General features: G+C 38.9%; 2 protein-coding genes across 2 annotated transcripts; one reads left to right on the forward strand and one right to left on the reverse strand.

The window, feature by feature from the left end:
* Positions 1–168: 168 nt before the first annotated feature.
* On the reverse strand, positions 169–2793 carry LOC140924206 (signal recognition particle 14 kDa protein-like). Its single transcript, XM_073374242.1, has 5 exons — positions 2635–2793; positions 2365–2437; positions 1721–1854; positions 838–870; positions 169–456 (listed from the first exon to the last, which is right to left on the reverse strand). The coding sequence occupies exons 1-5, from the start codon at positions 2776–2778 to the stop codon at positions 358–360; spliced, it is 483 nt and encodes a 160-aa protein (XP_073230343.1). The 5' UTR covers positions 2779–2793; the 3' UTR covers positions 169–357.
* Positions 2753–4365, forward strand: LOC140924205 (COMM domain-containing protein 7-like). The gene is made up of 2 exons (XM_073374241.1): positions 2753–3121; positions 3546–4365. The coding sequence occupies exons 1-2, from the start codon at positions 2824–2826 to the stop codon at positions 3848–3850; spliced, it is 603 nt and encodes a 200-aa protein (XP_073230342.1). The 5' UTR covers positions 2753–2823; the 3' UTR covers positions 3851–4365.
* Positions 4366–17298: the final 12933 nt, after the last annotated feature.

A 17298-nucleotide genomic window follows, 5' to 3' on the forward strand; every position in this document is an offset into this window, starting at 1 on the left:
TTTAAGGCCTGCAATCTAGCAATTAAGAATTTATGATTACTCTCTGTGTGACTTCACCTAAAGTATTTCACTTCATAAGATGTGTATTTTATTCAAATGACTTAGAGCTTTGTTTAAAGATGTATTTTAAATAAATTAAAGTTATTGCAAGTAAAAAGTTCCAGATACTTTTTAACTCATTTTCCTAGATTTTATTCATACACTTAAATTATGATTTGATGTACAATTTTTGGAATACGAAGTTAATATCTCCGCTCTCCGCTCTCCACTATGCCTCATGTAATGTTCACCTGCTTTGGAAAACAGGCACTACCCAAACACAGTTCTGATATAAAATAATTAAGAAAATAAAACTATTTACTGGGTTGCCTTAGACTTTTTAGCTTTACTCTTTTCTGTTTTCCTGTCCCTTTTCTTCAGATTATCCATATTTGCCTTAAGTACACTTGCATATGCCTGCAAAGGAATAAGATAAAATAGCATTTACAAAGGATCCCAAGAGCAAAACATTGTTCCAAGCAATAGAGGACACAAACAAAGAAAATGAATAAACCATGATTATTCATGTTTATTCATGTCCTCCAAGACTCGTTATCATGCTGAATTTTATAAATCGAAAGTGGCCTATTCAATAGACTTAAACCCTTTGACTCCTAGACCATGTTAAGGCAAAAGATTACATGTGTCACACTCTAACTATTAAATCTGTGTGTGAAATCCCATATGGTGTTACCATTCAAAAGAAACCTCTCTGAAACAATTTTTGGATCATTGTAGCCTTTTGGGGGGAGTTTTTGGTCACTATAAGAAGTAAAGATCTAAACAGGTAGGACTTACCAGTTGAAACCTATTTACATCTTTAGCATTGACCTGTGAATGGTAAAACAAGGAGTTATCAAGAGTGAAAAGAGTAGTGTCACAAGGAACAATATTAAAGTATAGGGTTACGATGTGCAAATGTGCACGCACCCACACACCCATGCAGTACAGTAACTTTAAAGCTCTCGCCAATTCATAGCAGGGTAATGACCACAACAGGGTGGAGCTTACCGCAACCCTGTAACAGTCCCCTCTCCCTATAAAAGATAGACCACTCCAGCCAGTCTGTTACACCTTTTCTCAAACAGCATAGGTCCTTTTACATCCCCTTTGAATTGATAATGAAGGAAACTAGGCCAACAATAAATTGAACATCACCATCCAATGAGATAATCATCAGACCTGTGGCCATACTGGGCTCAATTTCTGCCGTATTTCAGGTCCGGTCTTTGATCCTTCCCAAATAGCTCTTTCAGGGGAGGGGGTGGGGGGGGAGCACTGAGTGAGGGCTCATTTCCCTGAACGGCAGCCAGTAATCAAGCCTAAGAACAGACTAAAATAATAAAAACAGCATGATTTTTCAAGGTCATTAAAGTCCCTGATTGGTTGTCCCGTCGGACATTGATCTTACATTGGCTCTTTGATACTCCAGTGGAACCAGGCCTTTCATGTATGTCCACCTCAATAATAACACTACCGTATTATTTTGACCAACTATTCTGTCCAAATCTAAATCTCAGTCTTTTCCTTGATATTCTACAACCACAGTTTCATGGCTTAAAAGGTGGTCACAGTGACAGGGTTTCACACACAATCATCTAATCTGTTCATCTAATCTCATCATCTGTTTCTTCCAAGAGATCACAAATTCCGCAGTAAATCAACGATTTTTTTCTCTTACCACTGTACTTAGTTTCTTTTTGCCATTAGTTGCTCTGAAAAGACATTTACTTTCTCCTTCATGTTCAACAGCTGTCAATTTTTGTAGTTTTTTTGTACCTCGTGGTTTGGGTTTCGGCTTGGTTTGACCATGATCTGTTTCAAACAAAATCAATGATTTTAGGACAACAAATGGATATACAAAAAATATCATGACTACAAAAAGATGATATCTCCAGCCTCAACTGATAGACCATCATTAGCAGTGTGATTATAAACAGTAAGAACATTCTCAACAACAGTCAAATCTCCTTCACTCAGACACGAAAGGGACAGACTTACCGAGTCTAGAATGCAAGTAGCTACAGACATCATACAGATTACATTATACAGTGTACACTAACGTATCAGGATTTCATTCTCTGCCTCATGTGGTATTCATATTTTTCGAATTTTCCGTACTATCCAGTTGGTCCGACCTCAGTAGATTTCAACTTAATCATTGTACCGAATCCAGAAATTGGAACAATTTGTAAACAGCTTGTTTCTGTAAACTGTGCCTTGAACAAATATTCCTTTTGACTGCAGCTGATCACGTATAGGATTTCAGCTAGACTCGAAAACAGCTGAGAAGTGAAATTTAAATTACATAAGTTACAAACTTACATCTTTTCATAGTGATATTTACTGATCCTGAGGTCCTTGTTCTTTGAAGAAGATGTGTAAGTTGGTTGAGAAACTAAACACAAAGAAAGAAGTCACTGATGCGCGTGAATCGAAGGAAAGGTATCAGAGTAACGACTACTTCCTCAAATACGTTTACATTCCAGGAATACAAAATAGAGAAATTAAAAAAGTTAAATGCAAAATGAGATTAACCAGAGATCTGTTACATGAAATCATTAGGACAAAGGCTGAAAATGAGAAAATTCTCACCCCATCGTTGTCTAAAAGAACCATGATATTTTCTTCTTTTCTCACATGTGAATCATGGCTTAGTGACCAGGTCTCCAGCAAAGTAACCAAGCCAAAGCTGCTTTGGATGCAGTAACGCTGTCCAATCGCAGGCGATATCTCCATGAGAAAAACAGCAAGTCGAAATATAAGTTACGTTTTCTACTCAAAATGAGCACTTTTTATTTCACAAAAGTTCCACCAGAGGAGCAAATGTATGCAGATATCAAGTCACTCAACAAGTTCGAAGAAAAGGCATTTTGTCAACTCCTGGACATTGTATTTTCGTTTCTCGTTTCGCCAAAGGAAGGGACTAGATTCATGTCTCAGGTTGCGGAGTTTGCGTCCGAACATGGAATAAGCTCTAACCCACTCAAAAATGTTGTCAAAAGTTTACTCAGCTTCTTCAAGAGTGCGCTGAAATGTAACTTAACCCCCGCACAAGTGAAAGAGGACGTGGAACATCTTGGTAAGGACTAAACAATCTTCCTTCCCCCTCCCCCCTTATCTCATATCTTGTGCCCCTGGTAGAGCCACTGAAAGGTGGCTGAGACGCTAAGTGCCAAACATTTCTTGTGAAAATGAGTTTTATTTGGGTGTGAATGAAAGTCATTTTCAAATCAATAGTTTCACAGTTGGCCTCACTTTAAAACAGAGGCTTGAGGCAATTTGGAAATAGCCTATGCCAACTATTTGCCATCAACTTTTGGCATTATAGGAAATCTTTTCCAGGAAAATAAAGTAGATATAAAGCCAGGTAGGACCTACGTCGCTGATTAAATTTTTTCAGTCCATGGTCTGGCTCCAGAAGTTGAACGTGTGAGCAGAACCTTGCTGCAGTAGAAGAGCAGTCTAACCCACCCCAACCTTTTTTCCTTTTTTGTGTTTAAAAGGTCTTTCTGCTGAAAACTCCCCCCATGTCTCTGAAAGATGGAAATCAAACCTTATCGCCCTCTCAAGATCAATTGTTGGTCAGACATTCATGGTCAATCAACTTGTTGACATGGAATGGAAATTTGGTGTAACAGCAGGAAGTAGCGACTTGAAAGTCGTGGGACAGACATTTTTGCAGCTAAAAATGGTTGTTGATCGAGGTGGTGTCCAGGAAGATGTGTTCATGGAATTAACCCTGCCACAGTTTTACTCATTTCTTCATGAGATGGAAAGAGCAAAGTCCACACTTGAATTTTTCAGTTGAGATAGGTAGGTAGGTATTTGTTTGGTCGATTCTCATAAAGACCTGTAGACACTCTTGAAATCTTAGATACCAGTATATGGCACCCTGTGTCCATTTTAGATAGGGAGTCTATCGTATTAGTGATTAATAATTAGAGTTTATGTGTGTGTGTATTCTGCCCACAGGCATGTCCTTCCTTATAGTTCTCTATCTAAGGCGTGCCTCTTGACTGCTACATAAGGGCAGCCATTCTTTATGTATAAAAGGAAAAAAGCCTAAGAATGAAAGGGATGAACTCTGCACAGCTCCTCTAATGGGGCCTCTACAGGCTGTGCCAGGATCAACTAACCACAAAAAATCAACAATCTTAAAATAATGTGACCCAACACTGCATGGAATTTATTACTCACTACTTTTAATGTGCTTTTTATATACATTCAAGCAGTTCATGTTTTATCAAGTCTAAAATGCCAAGAGATTTAAGGCTTGATTAAAAAGAACCATTAGAAATAAATCAGAAAGGTGTTCTATATGCACACATCGTTCATGCTTTCATAAAATAAATTATTTTAAAACATTAATGGGCACACTAATAAATGTATGATAAATGCAGGTGTTAAAAGTCTTGTTGACAAATCAAAGAGCCTGAATTTGTTCAATCGCCACACCTATGAGAAAAATTAATCAAAAAATAACAAAGCATTGGTAAGCCATATATTTCAACAGAATTGTATGCTTAAATCCCTCATTTCAATGAGCAGCTCCTGCTTTTCACTTGAAATATGATGTTAAATCTCCTAAGTATATACATCATGGGAAGTGACCCAAGTGTACCAATTGTATAATTTTTGGGTATTATACATTCCCAAGGAAACATCCATACAACGGCAGTATTTTTACTATATTTTCAAACTCCCACAGTGAGAAAAATATCCTCATACACTGCCAATTTGATGTCAGTTATTAGTTTCAATAATTCCCATTTCTTTCTTTCAATGCTCTTCAACTGGTATCATCTAAATACAGTTTATTATCCTTGCATTCCCAAGTTTTCTGTTCTTCCTTATGCAAATTAGCTCGTTTTCTCCTCTCCTGAGGTGGTAATGATTTTATCTCCTTCATCATTGTATCCAGCACTACTTTCCGCTCTTGTCCATGTCTTGCACTCAGTTTTATGTACTGTCTGTTCATATTACTGTAGAATTCTGCGAGTAAAACTCTCATCTCTTGGATCAGCTCCCCCTTTCTGGTTAGCATTGAACTAATTTCTTTATCCTCTACTTCTCAATTGCAAAAAGAAATATCAGTTAGCAGTTTATTCAAGTAATCTGTACATATTAACACAAACATTTGACACTCATTTTAACAGTTTGCAACTGCATTTTTCCTGAATTTACACCTGCCAAGCTAGATGGCAGATAAACTTTTTTTCCTAGAGTGAATGATTTTGTCTGCCAAGGGAGGATTAACTTTTGAGTCTGTAGATGAAATCCTGTGGTGTTACCATTCAAAAGAAACCTCCTTAGCAGTACTTTCACATGCCCCTTTTTTTTCTCAGCACTTTAAAAAATGAAATTAGGCAGTTTTATTGAATTTTGACTTTAACCACTTCTGACCTTAATTACACACTACTTGCCCCCATCGGGGTTCGTAACTTAGTCGGTAAAGCAACGTTAGATATAATCCACCGAAGTCATGGTTTGTTCGAATCTGCCAAGGTCAAAATATTTTCTTCACCTCATGTTAGCCTGTGCAGTAGGCGCTTGGAAGTAGTTGGTTTTATGGGCTATTTGTAGCACTTCCATTTTCACTCTGGAGGTAACTCTTTGTTTACTCAGTTGTCAAGTATCATGACTACCCAAATACTAATCAAATTATTAGTGTGTATTAAAACAAAATGAGGTCATTTTTATGACAGACACATCATGCTGATGAATGTTTTCACTGACAATTTAAAAGCACAAACATTAACTGTTGATAAGTTACCTCTGTTCATTCTTCTCCTACAGAGCTCGTAAACCACTCCACATAAAAGAGCAGCAGTCAATATGACTGATAAAACAATCACATTCACCTTGTAGATATCATCTGAACTATCAAAGAGCCCTGTTGCTTCTTGCTCGGCTCTAGAGGCTGTTGAAGGCTAAAGTAGATCACATAGAGCCATTAAAGTCGTCTGTCAAATTTCCATGTACAGTGTAATATACCAAAATCAAGTATTGAGTAAAATTTCAGGTTTCTAGGCTCTATTTCCACTGCTCCTTTGGGCCCGCTCTCCTTTCCCCGAGGGAAGGGAGAAGTGTGGGCTCATTTCCCAAACCACAGCTAGTAAACAAACCTATAGGTTATTCCCGAGTTGACCCAAGCCTCAGTTTGAAAGTGTGAAGCCACTGGTATGAAAATTATTCTTTATTCTCATGCAAACCCATTATAACAAGGAAGTTTTTTCACTTAGTTTTGAAAGTGTGGGGTTTTGGAACTCACAAATGGCCCAATTAGGTTTTCCAGACACAAGAACACTGATGAACTAACTACCAGACAACAGGTTACGTACTTTTTATGCCAGTTTGCTTATGTTAGTTATCGCATTCTATTGCTTTCCAAGTTTGAACTTCTTCCTACCTGTAATGTTTCTGTATAATTTTCAATGAGACTTGTTAAAAAAGATCTTTCCTGCTTAAGATAATCCAGAAAACAGTGTTGCAGCCTTACAGAATTACCTCCCAGGACAATGCCAAAAGAAGATCGATAGTCTATAAGCTGAAAAAAAAATGAGAATGGTTATGACTTAAGCATCTGGAGTGCCTTGTAAAGAGTGCATCTGACAGGAAAAAGTGATGGGGTGAACTACATAATGAGGCACAAAATAGATAAAGTCTTGGACCTCTGTAAGTGACCAATTTGTAGCCTGCAAGCAGGCTCACTTGTGCAAGTTTGTGGAAAATTTTGGCAGCAGAGCTGGGCCGTCTACTTTTCCTTACTGAAGTGCGGCTACCCCGTCAAAATAATTTTCGCTGAATTCAGACAAGTGAGCCTGGTCGCAGGTTAACCAATACGCCAAGATTCAGTGGCTGCTTTTGGGAGGTGAGGTGATCACTAATTGGTTTAGTTGAACCACAGGGGTTTCTGTCGTAAAAAGGTCTGACACATTGACTTGTTAGAGGAAGATTTCTGGTATGCAAGTTCTAAGTTACAATCAAAGCAGTACCATGGTATCAGGTATTTGCTTGCAAGAGGTTCAGAACAATGGCTAAGTTAAAACCGTTAGCCCAGAAAATGGTCTTGGACGCTTACAAGAGGTAATCGTTAAAGAGAGTTTCCAAACACAAGACTTTCATTTTGCGTCAAAATTTTCTTATATCTGATTTAAAAATTTTTACTTTACAACTCCGTTGACATTCCATTTTGGCCGTAACAAGAGCTCTTCAGTATGACTAGTACTTGAGGACCATGTGGAGTCAAGAAATGGGCTAAGTTGAAGTTTATGTGAAATTAAATTTAGGCTAGGATAAAGATGGCATGGTATAAAAGTTTGGTGCATTCATTGTTTACCTTATGAACTGCTAATGATTCATGGTCAAAAATATCTTTTCTTGCTGCTGCTACATATGTGTCAACTAAGGCGCCTTTCACCACCCCTGACAGTAAATCGTCCCTTATATCTTCAAGTTGCGTGTAGTTGCGGTCTGACAATGAGAAAAATACATTAAGATATATAACTCTTGTGTACGAGGTGTAACAGTCGTTGTGTACTGTTTAAAAACGAGCAGGAGTGTATTAGCAGGTTAACTCGAGGGGAAGCCCGATGAATTCATTCTTGCACCAATATTTAGATTTGGGGTTATTTTGGTGTAAAAAATTGGACGTAAAGTTTAGCAGTGTCTTTATTTAGTAAAAACACTAATTCAACATTAACTTCTTCAATCTGTTTTTTATCTTTCTTTATGAATTATTAATGAGTTTTGAACCATGTTCAAGAAATTCTCTCTCGATTATGTTAACTCTTAAGTTTTATAGTAGTGGTATTGACGTCTTCAAGCGTTTTACCTTTGTTTACTCGTGCGTTTCTCCTTACAGCCAGGTAGTACTCGGGAGAATCGTCGAGAGCAGCCACCTGAAAAAAAAGCATTGCCTGTTATTGACAATAACTGACATTTTGACAACCTGTGCGGTTATGCCATTTTATGCATTGAAGCTCGCTTTGCTCACTTTTAAGAACTTGTGAGAGGTCGACTTTGTAGCAAGTCTATGCCGTAGTTATCAAAGTGAGTTGTGCTTCGTCAGTATCTTACAAAACCAGTCTTTCTGGACTTGTTATCCGAACAAACATAATTTCAGTCATTATGCCCATTTCTAGGCGTAATAATGGAAACTTTATTTGTGTTTTTGAATTTACAATTGTAAATCTCGCTACGTATAAGCAATTTACAAATGCTGCTTGAGATTGGATTATTAAAAAGAAAAAAAAACAAAAACAAAAACAAAACAAAAGCCAAAAAAAGAAAAAAAAAGAAATCAAAATTGCATTAAGTCTGGGCTATCCCAGTTCCTATTTTTACAACAAAAGATGTAATATGTTGCTCTAATGGCTATATTTATCATTTTCTTGATTATATAAAGTTGCTGCTTTTTGTCAATGCCAATGTCATTCATCATGTCTAAGAACGTGGAGCATTCATCGGAGAAAACGCCAAGGGAACTCATGGACAGATTTACAAATCTCACACATCTGTAATTTCTACTCATTTCGTTGATCAAGTTCAGTTTTTTCCCTCTTACGCACTGCACTGTTGTTAAGGTTAGACTCGAATAATAATAATAATAATAATAATAATAATAATAACAATAATAATCGAATATTTATCTAGGATAACCCTTCAGTACCAAGTACTGTTATGAACCAGGGGCACCCAACGAGAATATAGTTCAAAACCACTTAAACATAGCATTGTTGAATGTATTTTAGTATTTAAACGGTAGATATAGGCATATTTTTATCCCCTAAAAATTTTTCATTTGTTCGGATTTCCTAGCTGAAAGTCTAGTGATCCGAAAATTATAGGGATCAAAACTTACCTTTTCGAAAATTTTAGCCAGAAAATAGGCTCCCGAAAATTCTAGATGATCCTTTTACGGTAAAAATTAGTTCAAAATGGGCAAGTATACCATTTTTTATTTGTTCGAAAATCCTAGGAGAGGCATGCAAGCAAGAAATTTTACAACAAATGTTCCGAAAATTCTACATCTCAAATCGTCTTCCGAACCGTTTTTTTTTCCGAAAATTGTCGTTGGGTGCCCCTGATGAACTGGGTCCTGCTGACTAAGAAATTAAAAATCTAATCAATAAGAATTTAAAAAAATGTCAAAAGAAAACATGCACTAGGTTAATTACAACTAATAAGAAGTACTTAAGGATAAAAAAACGTGAAAAGTTACTAGAAGTTCCGATCAGTATTCCCTACCTCCATACCATACAACTTGAAGTTATCTTGAACAGTAAGTATTGTAAGTCCAGTGCTAAGATAACTAGTCAGCAGATTAAACAGCACAGCCCCAGTCAGCATCCACATCATGGCTAGCCCCTTGGCTAAGAACGAACGAGGAGTACGGTCTCCATATCTACATAATACACAAATACAGAATACAACCGGAACTTTAACGTTTCATGATATGTATACTATCAGCTTAACCCTAGAGACACGATAGCTTGTAGACTTGATACATCTCTATGCAAATGATAGACAAATGAATGAAGTGGTTAGTGTAACTAGGCATTGTAGTACTGCGTCTGCAAAGGGCAGAAATACAGACATGTGGTTTTAATGACTCGAAGTTCCTTCGCGCGCGTTATTTTCTTTACTCTCGGGAGTCTAAAAGTGCGGTATTCAGTGGTATCAGTGTCATGATACAGAGTCTTGAGATTAACTAGCATGCCATTCGGGCAGGGAGCTTGAACACTGCATCAAGCGGTCCATTTGATTATCATCATCATCATCATTTTTTGTTTAGTTATTTTTTTTTTTTTTTCGTTTTCCTTAATTTTGCAAGGGAACTTGTTGCAGTACGCTTCCAAAGTTTCAAATGTTATTAACTGCTTTCTCGAACGACACTTTGAATAATGGTTCAAGAAGACACCAAACCTTGTAGTAATGTGGTCCATTTTCATTTGGATTTATTCAGCAAGTTAAGAACCTTGTCTTACCCTACTGTTGCGGCAGTGATGAACCCCCACCACATTGCTTCCCAGAATCCTTTTAAAAACGCAGGCGGGATCTCTTCGGGGTTTTCTGCACAGTCCTTAATTAACAAATGAATAAACATTTTGTAATTAATTTCTCAATAATAACAATAATTCCGTTATTTACCCACGGCAGTATTTATAGCACTAATGCTAGTGGGGCCGAGCAAACGCCTGAAATAAATAATTCAAATCGAATTTAACAGGGCTATTTACGAGCGTGGATTTGAGCTCGGGACTACCGTGAAGTACTAGCGGTCAGGGCGGGACCTGAGCGTTGCGTGACGACACTAAAAACGGCTTTGTAGCAGACTAGGCGGGACTTGAACTCGGGGTCTCTGAATTGCAAATCTAGCGTGCTTTAACCACTCGGTCACGCTGCCTCCCTGTTACTTAATAAAAGAGTGAAAGAGATAAAATACTTCCCTGTCATTGGTCGCCCAAGGCTTTCTTTCTTTCGCAGCTGCTTTTCGCAATATTGTGAGTGTTTGGTTAGGCCTGTCCTATTACATTTTTGTTTCAATACTTTTTCTACTTTTATACACACAAGTTTGTTCGTTAGCAGCAAAGGGCACTTAAATACTACTGTTTTCTATTCTGTTTGAATTGTTTATGTGGTAGAAAACATTTCTTACATTCAAATGAGAGGCCATAAATTCATTTTCAACCCAGAGTAGCAAGTCTACGTGAAGTTTTGTATGAATCGATTGAGCGGACACTGGAATTGCATAAAGTCTTTTTAGTACTTCAACAAGAAATTGTCTCAACTAAGTTCTTTACGGAAATGTATGGAGATCACTCTGGAGAATTTGTATTTGGAGATTGGGACTTAAAGGATTGAATCGTAAAAAAAACCTAAAGCTTACCATCATCCAATACAAGAATCCGAACAACAAAAGAAATACTAAAATGACTATGGCAAGAGGCCAGCTTGTAAACAGTGCGTTGGTGATAGGGGCCTTCAAACGATCATGTTTGACAATAAAAGCTGCACCAGGGGTCTCCACCACGGGGACATACTTGTAACTTCCTAAATACGTCCGCTGGTCAGTGTAACCGTGGACAGGAAAAGTTAGATCATTACGGTGATCTATGGCCTCATTTAAATCTTGCTTTGTGTCCTTTTTCGCTGAATTATTTCGCCCGTCCAGGTTGTAATCTATCACGGATTTTCCGTGACCATTGTAACAGTCACCACAGCACTGAGGTACCATCTTGTCTAGAACATCCAGGAAAATCCCGCTGATGTTCTGATTGGTTGATGAGCTGATGACGTAAGGCGGATTTAACCAGTAATTTGTGCTTAGTCGTTTTTCACAGTGGCACGTCTCTGAAACAAAATTGTGTAATTTGGAGAAGGATCAGCGCTTAATTGCATAGTACAATTAGGCCATTTAATTTGAGGCCTTAGTTCTCTGTAAATCAATCTCTACGGGGTGAACTTTCAAACTCCTTTTCAGCAGTTCTTTCCATACCACTCATAGTTTATCAATGGTCTTTTATGTTTATTTTTATTTTTTATTTTTTATTTTTTTTTTGGGGGGGGGGGGGGGGGGCGGGGGTGGGACCGCGCTGACTTTGACCAAAAGACGTCACCATGATTTTAACGAAATTTTCCGACTTGCAGTTAACCCTGCAGAATTCCAGCCCTTATTTTGTGTTTATTTTGATTTCTAGACGTCTGTTTACCTTGCACCATCTGCTTACTATACACTCCTTCCCCTCGTTTTGTAACTCCTGCTATCCTGATGTCATAAGCTGTAAAACTCTGTACATCATCAAGTGTAACTGAATATGTGTCAGCGTCAACAATTTTCTCCCTTACGGCCTCATCTTCAACACTCTTTCCGCCAACCATGACTGCTTGATATTTGACCAGGTAGCCTACGTGGACGTTATTGTAAATACCTTATTTTAGTTTTATTGCATGATAACTGTTGATCTCTGTGTTATATCATCTTATCGCTAGGATGTATTTAACTCCTTCCTCTTTCGAAAGGCAGCGGCAGTTCCTAAAGGCTAGCTAATTCTCCGTCATCAACGCAATTATCCATTTGCCCCTGGAACGATTATTGAGAGGATTTGAACCTCTTGTCTTTTCGAGTTTGTGAAATCCTTTGGAGTTATACGATTTGTTGTTGAATTTTCCTTCCAGCGCTCCTATCTATCTAGTATCAAAAGAAGTAATAAAACTTTTCACACGCTTAAAAGGTGACTGAAAGAGGGTAAATTTACTGCATTGATTTAAACCTTTATAGAAATGGTTTTGAGTTTGCGGTGGCGGTTGCGCGCTAAGTCATATGTATACCTACACGAAATACGTACCCGTTATAATACCATTGGCTTCAGTTTCTGGGATTTTCTTCCACTGGACTGGGAGTTGGTTCGTGCCGGTTGAAGCCATAATGATTATGTTTGATGGCGGTGCACTGGGAACTAATTTCACACGGTGAGAATCAATGCGATGGTTAATAAAGTTAAGTTTTTCCTTATATCTTTTGAAGTAATTGTTACAGCAAGGAGCATTAAAGTGCGACGTCCTTTAATTAACTCACATTCTTTCATGCAGGTATTAACCAATCAGCAGTCTAGGACAGTTTCCAGCTGGATTCTGATTGGATTAAATCTGCACGAAAGAATGTGAATAAATCAAAATCGGTCACACTTTTAGGGTCCTTGCTGTGAAAGCTTCTCTACATTCCATGACAAATTTTGAGTTTCCTTTACAGCTTTATTTAGTTAAACTTCTTTAAACAAACGTAGGGTTTAATTTTGTTGTTTGGAAACGATAGCCTTCATGGCGATGATAACGCCGATGGGAAAAACACAAATACCTCTACCAATACCTCTACCAATAATAAGCTAGTCCTACCACTGTCGAGAGTTGTCACGTTAATGGAAGGTGACACAGGCCCATCTTCATGTGCGCCAGAAGCCTTAACACGCAGTTGATACGTGGTTTTCGGTCTCAGTCCGGACAAAAAACACGATCTCTTTCCATATCCCTCTATTGTTACGTGTCGCTCGGCCCCACCGTTTACAGGACGGTACATAACAGTGTAGTCATTTTGATGGACCTCGGCATCGTCATTCTCTGGAAGCGACCATCTCAGCGATATTGCATCCGATAATATTAAGACGGCATGAAGGTTATTGGGAGTTAAGTCTGAAGCTGCGGAAGTAAGATAATGCCGTGCGCAAAATTAGCAAAAGACAATCGTGAAACCCTTCTATTTCAAAGGTAAAGTTAAAAAACACTCTAATAATATGGGTTTGAGAAAGTGAAAAGATGTTTTTCTCCGACATGAAAAAGGTTCAAAATTGTGCGACCTACCACTATCGTGTTCGGTTGTAAACTCCACCCAGTCAGAAGGCGGGCTGTTTTTACCATCAGAAGTTAAGGCTAATACTTCAACCCGATAGGTTGTTTCTGGAGTCAGCTGGTCTAGCTGTGTCTCAGTGGTTTGCACATCCGGGATGTCCAACTCAGTGGGAATTCCATGACTTGTGTAGGTTAATCTGTAGCCCGTGACCAAACCAGCTGCTGCGCATGCTCCGTCGTAAACCCAATCTAAGATTGCACTGGTAGCTGTGATGTCACGGGTAGTAAGCTGGTTCGGCGAATCACAAGGAGCTAACGATTGATAATTGTAATTATTGATCTTAGTGGTACTAGAGTTTATTACTAGACACTTTAATTTGTCTTATAGTCATACTGATAGTCCGTGACTACCGGCGTACATTTTAGTTGCCATCTGTTTCCAACAAGAGACAAATTTACGCTCCTTTTGTTCTATCAGGAACCTATCAATAGGGCTCCTGTCCTATGTAATGATAACCGAGTTTCTGGTACATCATTATAATTTGATTGTATTTTTAATCAAGCGTGACATTGACATTATTTTCAGCCATTTTAGCCGAAAGTATTGCCAAAATATGTCACCGCTAAAAAGTTTCCTACAGGGAGCTTAGATTTTTCAAATATTTTGAATGAATGTACAGGTATTCCTTGTTAGTACCGGCTTTCATTTTCTAATTATTTGCTTTACAACTCAGAAACGAAGACCACTCATACATACCTGGCTCGGCGTCTGTGGAGATATTTGCCTCTCCTCTAATAATCTGTCCAGTCAACAGTGCTGTCACTTGCACCACATAAACTGTAGAGGGCCTTAATCTATCAATCAACAGACTGTGGGTCGTCTTTGAAACGTTTCTAACAGCAACAGAGACCCAGTCTCCCTCCAGGGCCCAGTGCCTAACGCTGTATCCATGAATGAGGTCCAGTGAGAGTGGGTTCCAGAACACTTGTATTTTACTGTCAGATACATTATGGCCGGTGACACTAAGATGATATTCTAACGAACAAAATCCAAATTAAATACCCTTTAATGAGCTGTGAGCTACATTCTTAGTGTGGAAAAGTGATTTTGATTACGTGATTATTTGATTATTTGATCTTCAACTGACAAAAATCGTAAATTTTCACATACCGCTTTTATCTGTGGAAATGTTTGCTTCACCCCTAATGACTTGTCCAGTTAAGAGAGCTGTCACCTGCACCGTGTAAACTGTGGAAGGTTTTAATCTGTCAATCAACAAACTGTGCGTCGTGTTTGAAACGTTTCTGATACCTGCAGCGTCCTCGCCGTCTGTCAAGGCCCGGTACTTCACTCTATAACCTTGAATGTCAAGCGGGACTGGATTCCAGTAAACTTGTATTTCACTGCCAGATATATTGTGGCCAGTAACGTTAAGCTTGTATTCCAACGAAACTGAAAAACTGGAATCCCTTTCCTCCGTAGAAATATTTACTTGGCCTCTAACAACCTGTCCACTCCAGAAGGCTGTGACCTGTACTACATAGCTTGTAGAGGGTTTTAAGCTGTCAATCAGCAAACTATGTGCTGTGTTGCACACAATCCGCGCACTCGCAGACTCTTTATTCTCTTTCTCGCCCCAGTACTTCACCATGTAACCATGAATGCCAAGCGGGACTGGGCTCCAAAACACTTGAAAACTACAGGCACTTACATTGTGTACCGTCACGTTTAGATGGTGCTCTTTTAAAAGAAGGAATAAAGCGGCAATAATGTGAATTTAAATGAAACATTTTCTCGTTTAGCCTGGAGGAATTTTGTTCCTTTAACTGTAGTAATAAAAGGTTATCGAATTGTAAGTAATTTCTTACAATGAACATTTTCTAATTTTAAACAAAGCCATTGGCTTATCTTGGGAAGGGCCTGGGAAGCATACGGTGGTGATGATGATGATGACGAGCACGATAATGACGGTGTAGATGATGATGATGATGTTGATAATGACGATGACGACGATGATGATGATGATGATGATCACGATAATGTGATGGTATGGGTGGGTTTCACAGTCTCTATACAGAAGTAATGTTGGAAGTATACAGTTCCTAACGAGTTACCTCTCAGAGTCTGCACAAAAACCTGATCACTGCATTCTGTGGTAACTCCTTGATACTCTGTAGCCACGCAGACTGTGTAATTAGTTAGCGCATTCAGTCCCTCGATAGTGTGTGGACTGTCTCTCACAGTGACGTTCTTTTTCACTCCATTTGCAATCTGTTCCCACTGGACAACGTACTGTAGGCTCATATTCAAGGACGCTGTTAAGGCTGGGCTCCAACTTACTAACACAGAGGTGGGACTGATTGGCTGGGCTGTTACGTTTTGTGGGTGAGGGAGATCTAGAGGAAATCAGTAACACTGCATCAGGGGGGTGCATTTTAGAACTAATTAGCAAACCAACTGCAATAAACGTATAAATTTACCAGTAAATTAAGGTACATGCTAATTAACTGAGAAACAGAGCACCTCTGTATTTTTTTTGTCCTGTGCTTGTAACCTGCCGAAGATTAGTACGCCTCTCCTATTCACTACCGTGCTTAAAATTTGCCATCTTTTATTATCTCTATAAAGTGCACTTGCCACATTGCGGATCCGAAATCATGAACCGTGTATATGGCGTGCTCTTCACAAGTCATATCATAGCTCAGTATTTGGGAGGTTATACGTTCGAATCTAGTCGGGCAATGAATGCATTTTGTTTGTTGCATTTTCCTGCCAATGTGTGTGTGTCTGTGTTTTTTTCTAATTTATGTGACCATTCATGCGTGGTTTTTTCTAAGAACAAAACGTTATTTCGCAAATTAAACCTACGTCCCAGTTGTGTCTTCGCCATCACGGTTTCACTCCAAACGCCATCTTTAATGGTAAACGCAGACACTTGCACTCCATAAATCGTGCCAGGTTTTAAATTAACTAGCTCAGTTCTTAGTGTATCGTGGGTAATAGTTTTCACAGTCCAGTTGGTAAAGGCTGCTTGCGAATGCTCCCTGTAGCGAACTTTGTAGCCTCGCAAAATCCCATGAAGAAACTTTTTGTCAACTGGTTTCCATTCTACGTTAATCAAACCTGTGCCGTTTGACTGGACAGTTACGTTGTTTGGAGGGCGGCTTGGAGCTAGGAACGAAAATAATTATAGGTTTATCGCTACCGTAATTATATCTTTGATTTTGCTTTAATGTAGGATTTATCCAGTTAAGACCATTGTGTGCTAGTCACTGTGATCTGTATTTTTTAAGAGTCAAATATTTGCAAGAACAATAGATCCCATGATCTAACCTTGCGACGGTTAGGTATAGCTACATCGTGGATGACATCAGCACTGGTGACTGGCTTATCAGTGTTGCAAAAACACAGTGTAGATAGAAGTTTTGTCTAAGGTACCAAATGTTGATAAAGAGAGAGTATCTTTTTACTCATAATCGCACACATTCCGGTTGTATACATACACCTTCCCATTTAACAATACATGCATACGCCTTCTCGCTGCAGTGACGGATGCATGGAAGGGGCTCGGGGGGCCGCCCCCCCCCCCCCCCCCCCCCGCTTATTTTTCGACCAAAATAAGGCCCGAAGGGCCGAAAAAATTTTTTTTGGAGACCGCCCCCGCCCCCCCTCCCCCATTACCTGAAGGTCTGGATCCGCCATTGCGCTCAGACAATACAGTCGAAACTCCCGTAATCGACCACCCAAAATGTAAATGATTCATTTGAGAGGAGAACCACCACAGGGTCTCCTACTTGTAGGTCGGATAATTTATTGCCATAAGCTTACTTTAAGTCCCTCTTGTGCTCTGAGTTGCGTAGTACCGTACCATAAACATTGAGATCAGACTATACAAGCGTTAATCAAAA

This window comes from Porites lutea, chromosome 14, assembly GCF_958299795.1.
Source record: "Porites lutea chromosome 14, jaPorLute2.1, whole genome shotgun sequence".
Classification (NCBI taxonomy): Eukaryota; Metazoa; Cnidaria; class Anthozoa; order Scleractinia; family Poritidae; genus Porites; species Porites lutea.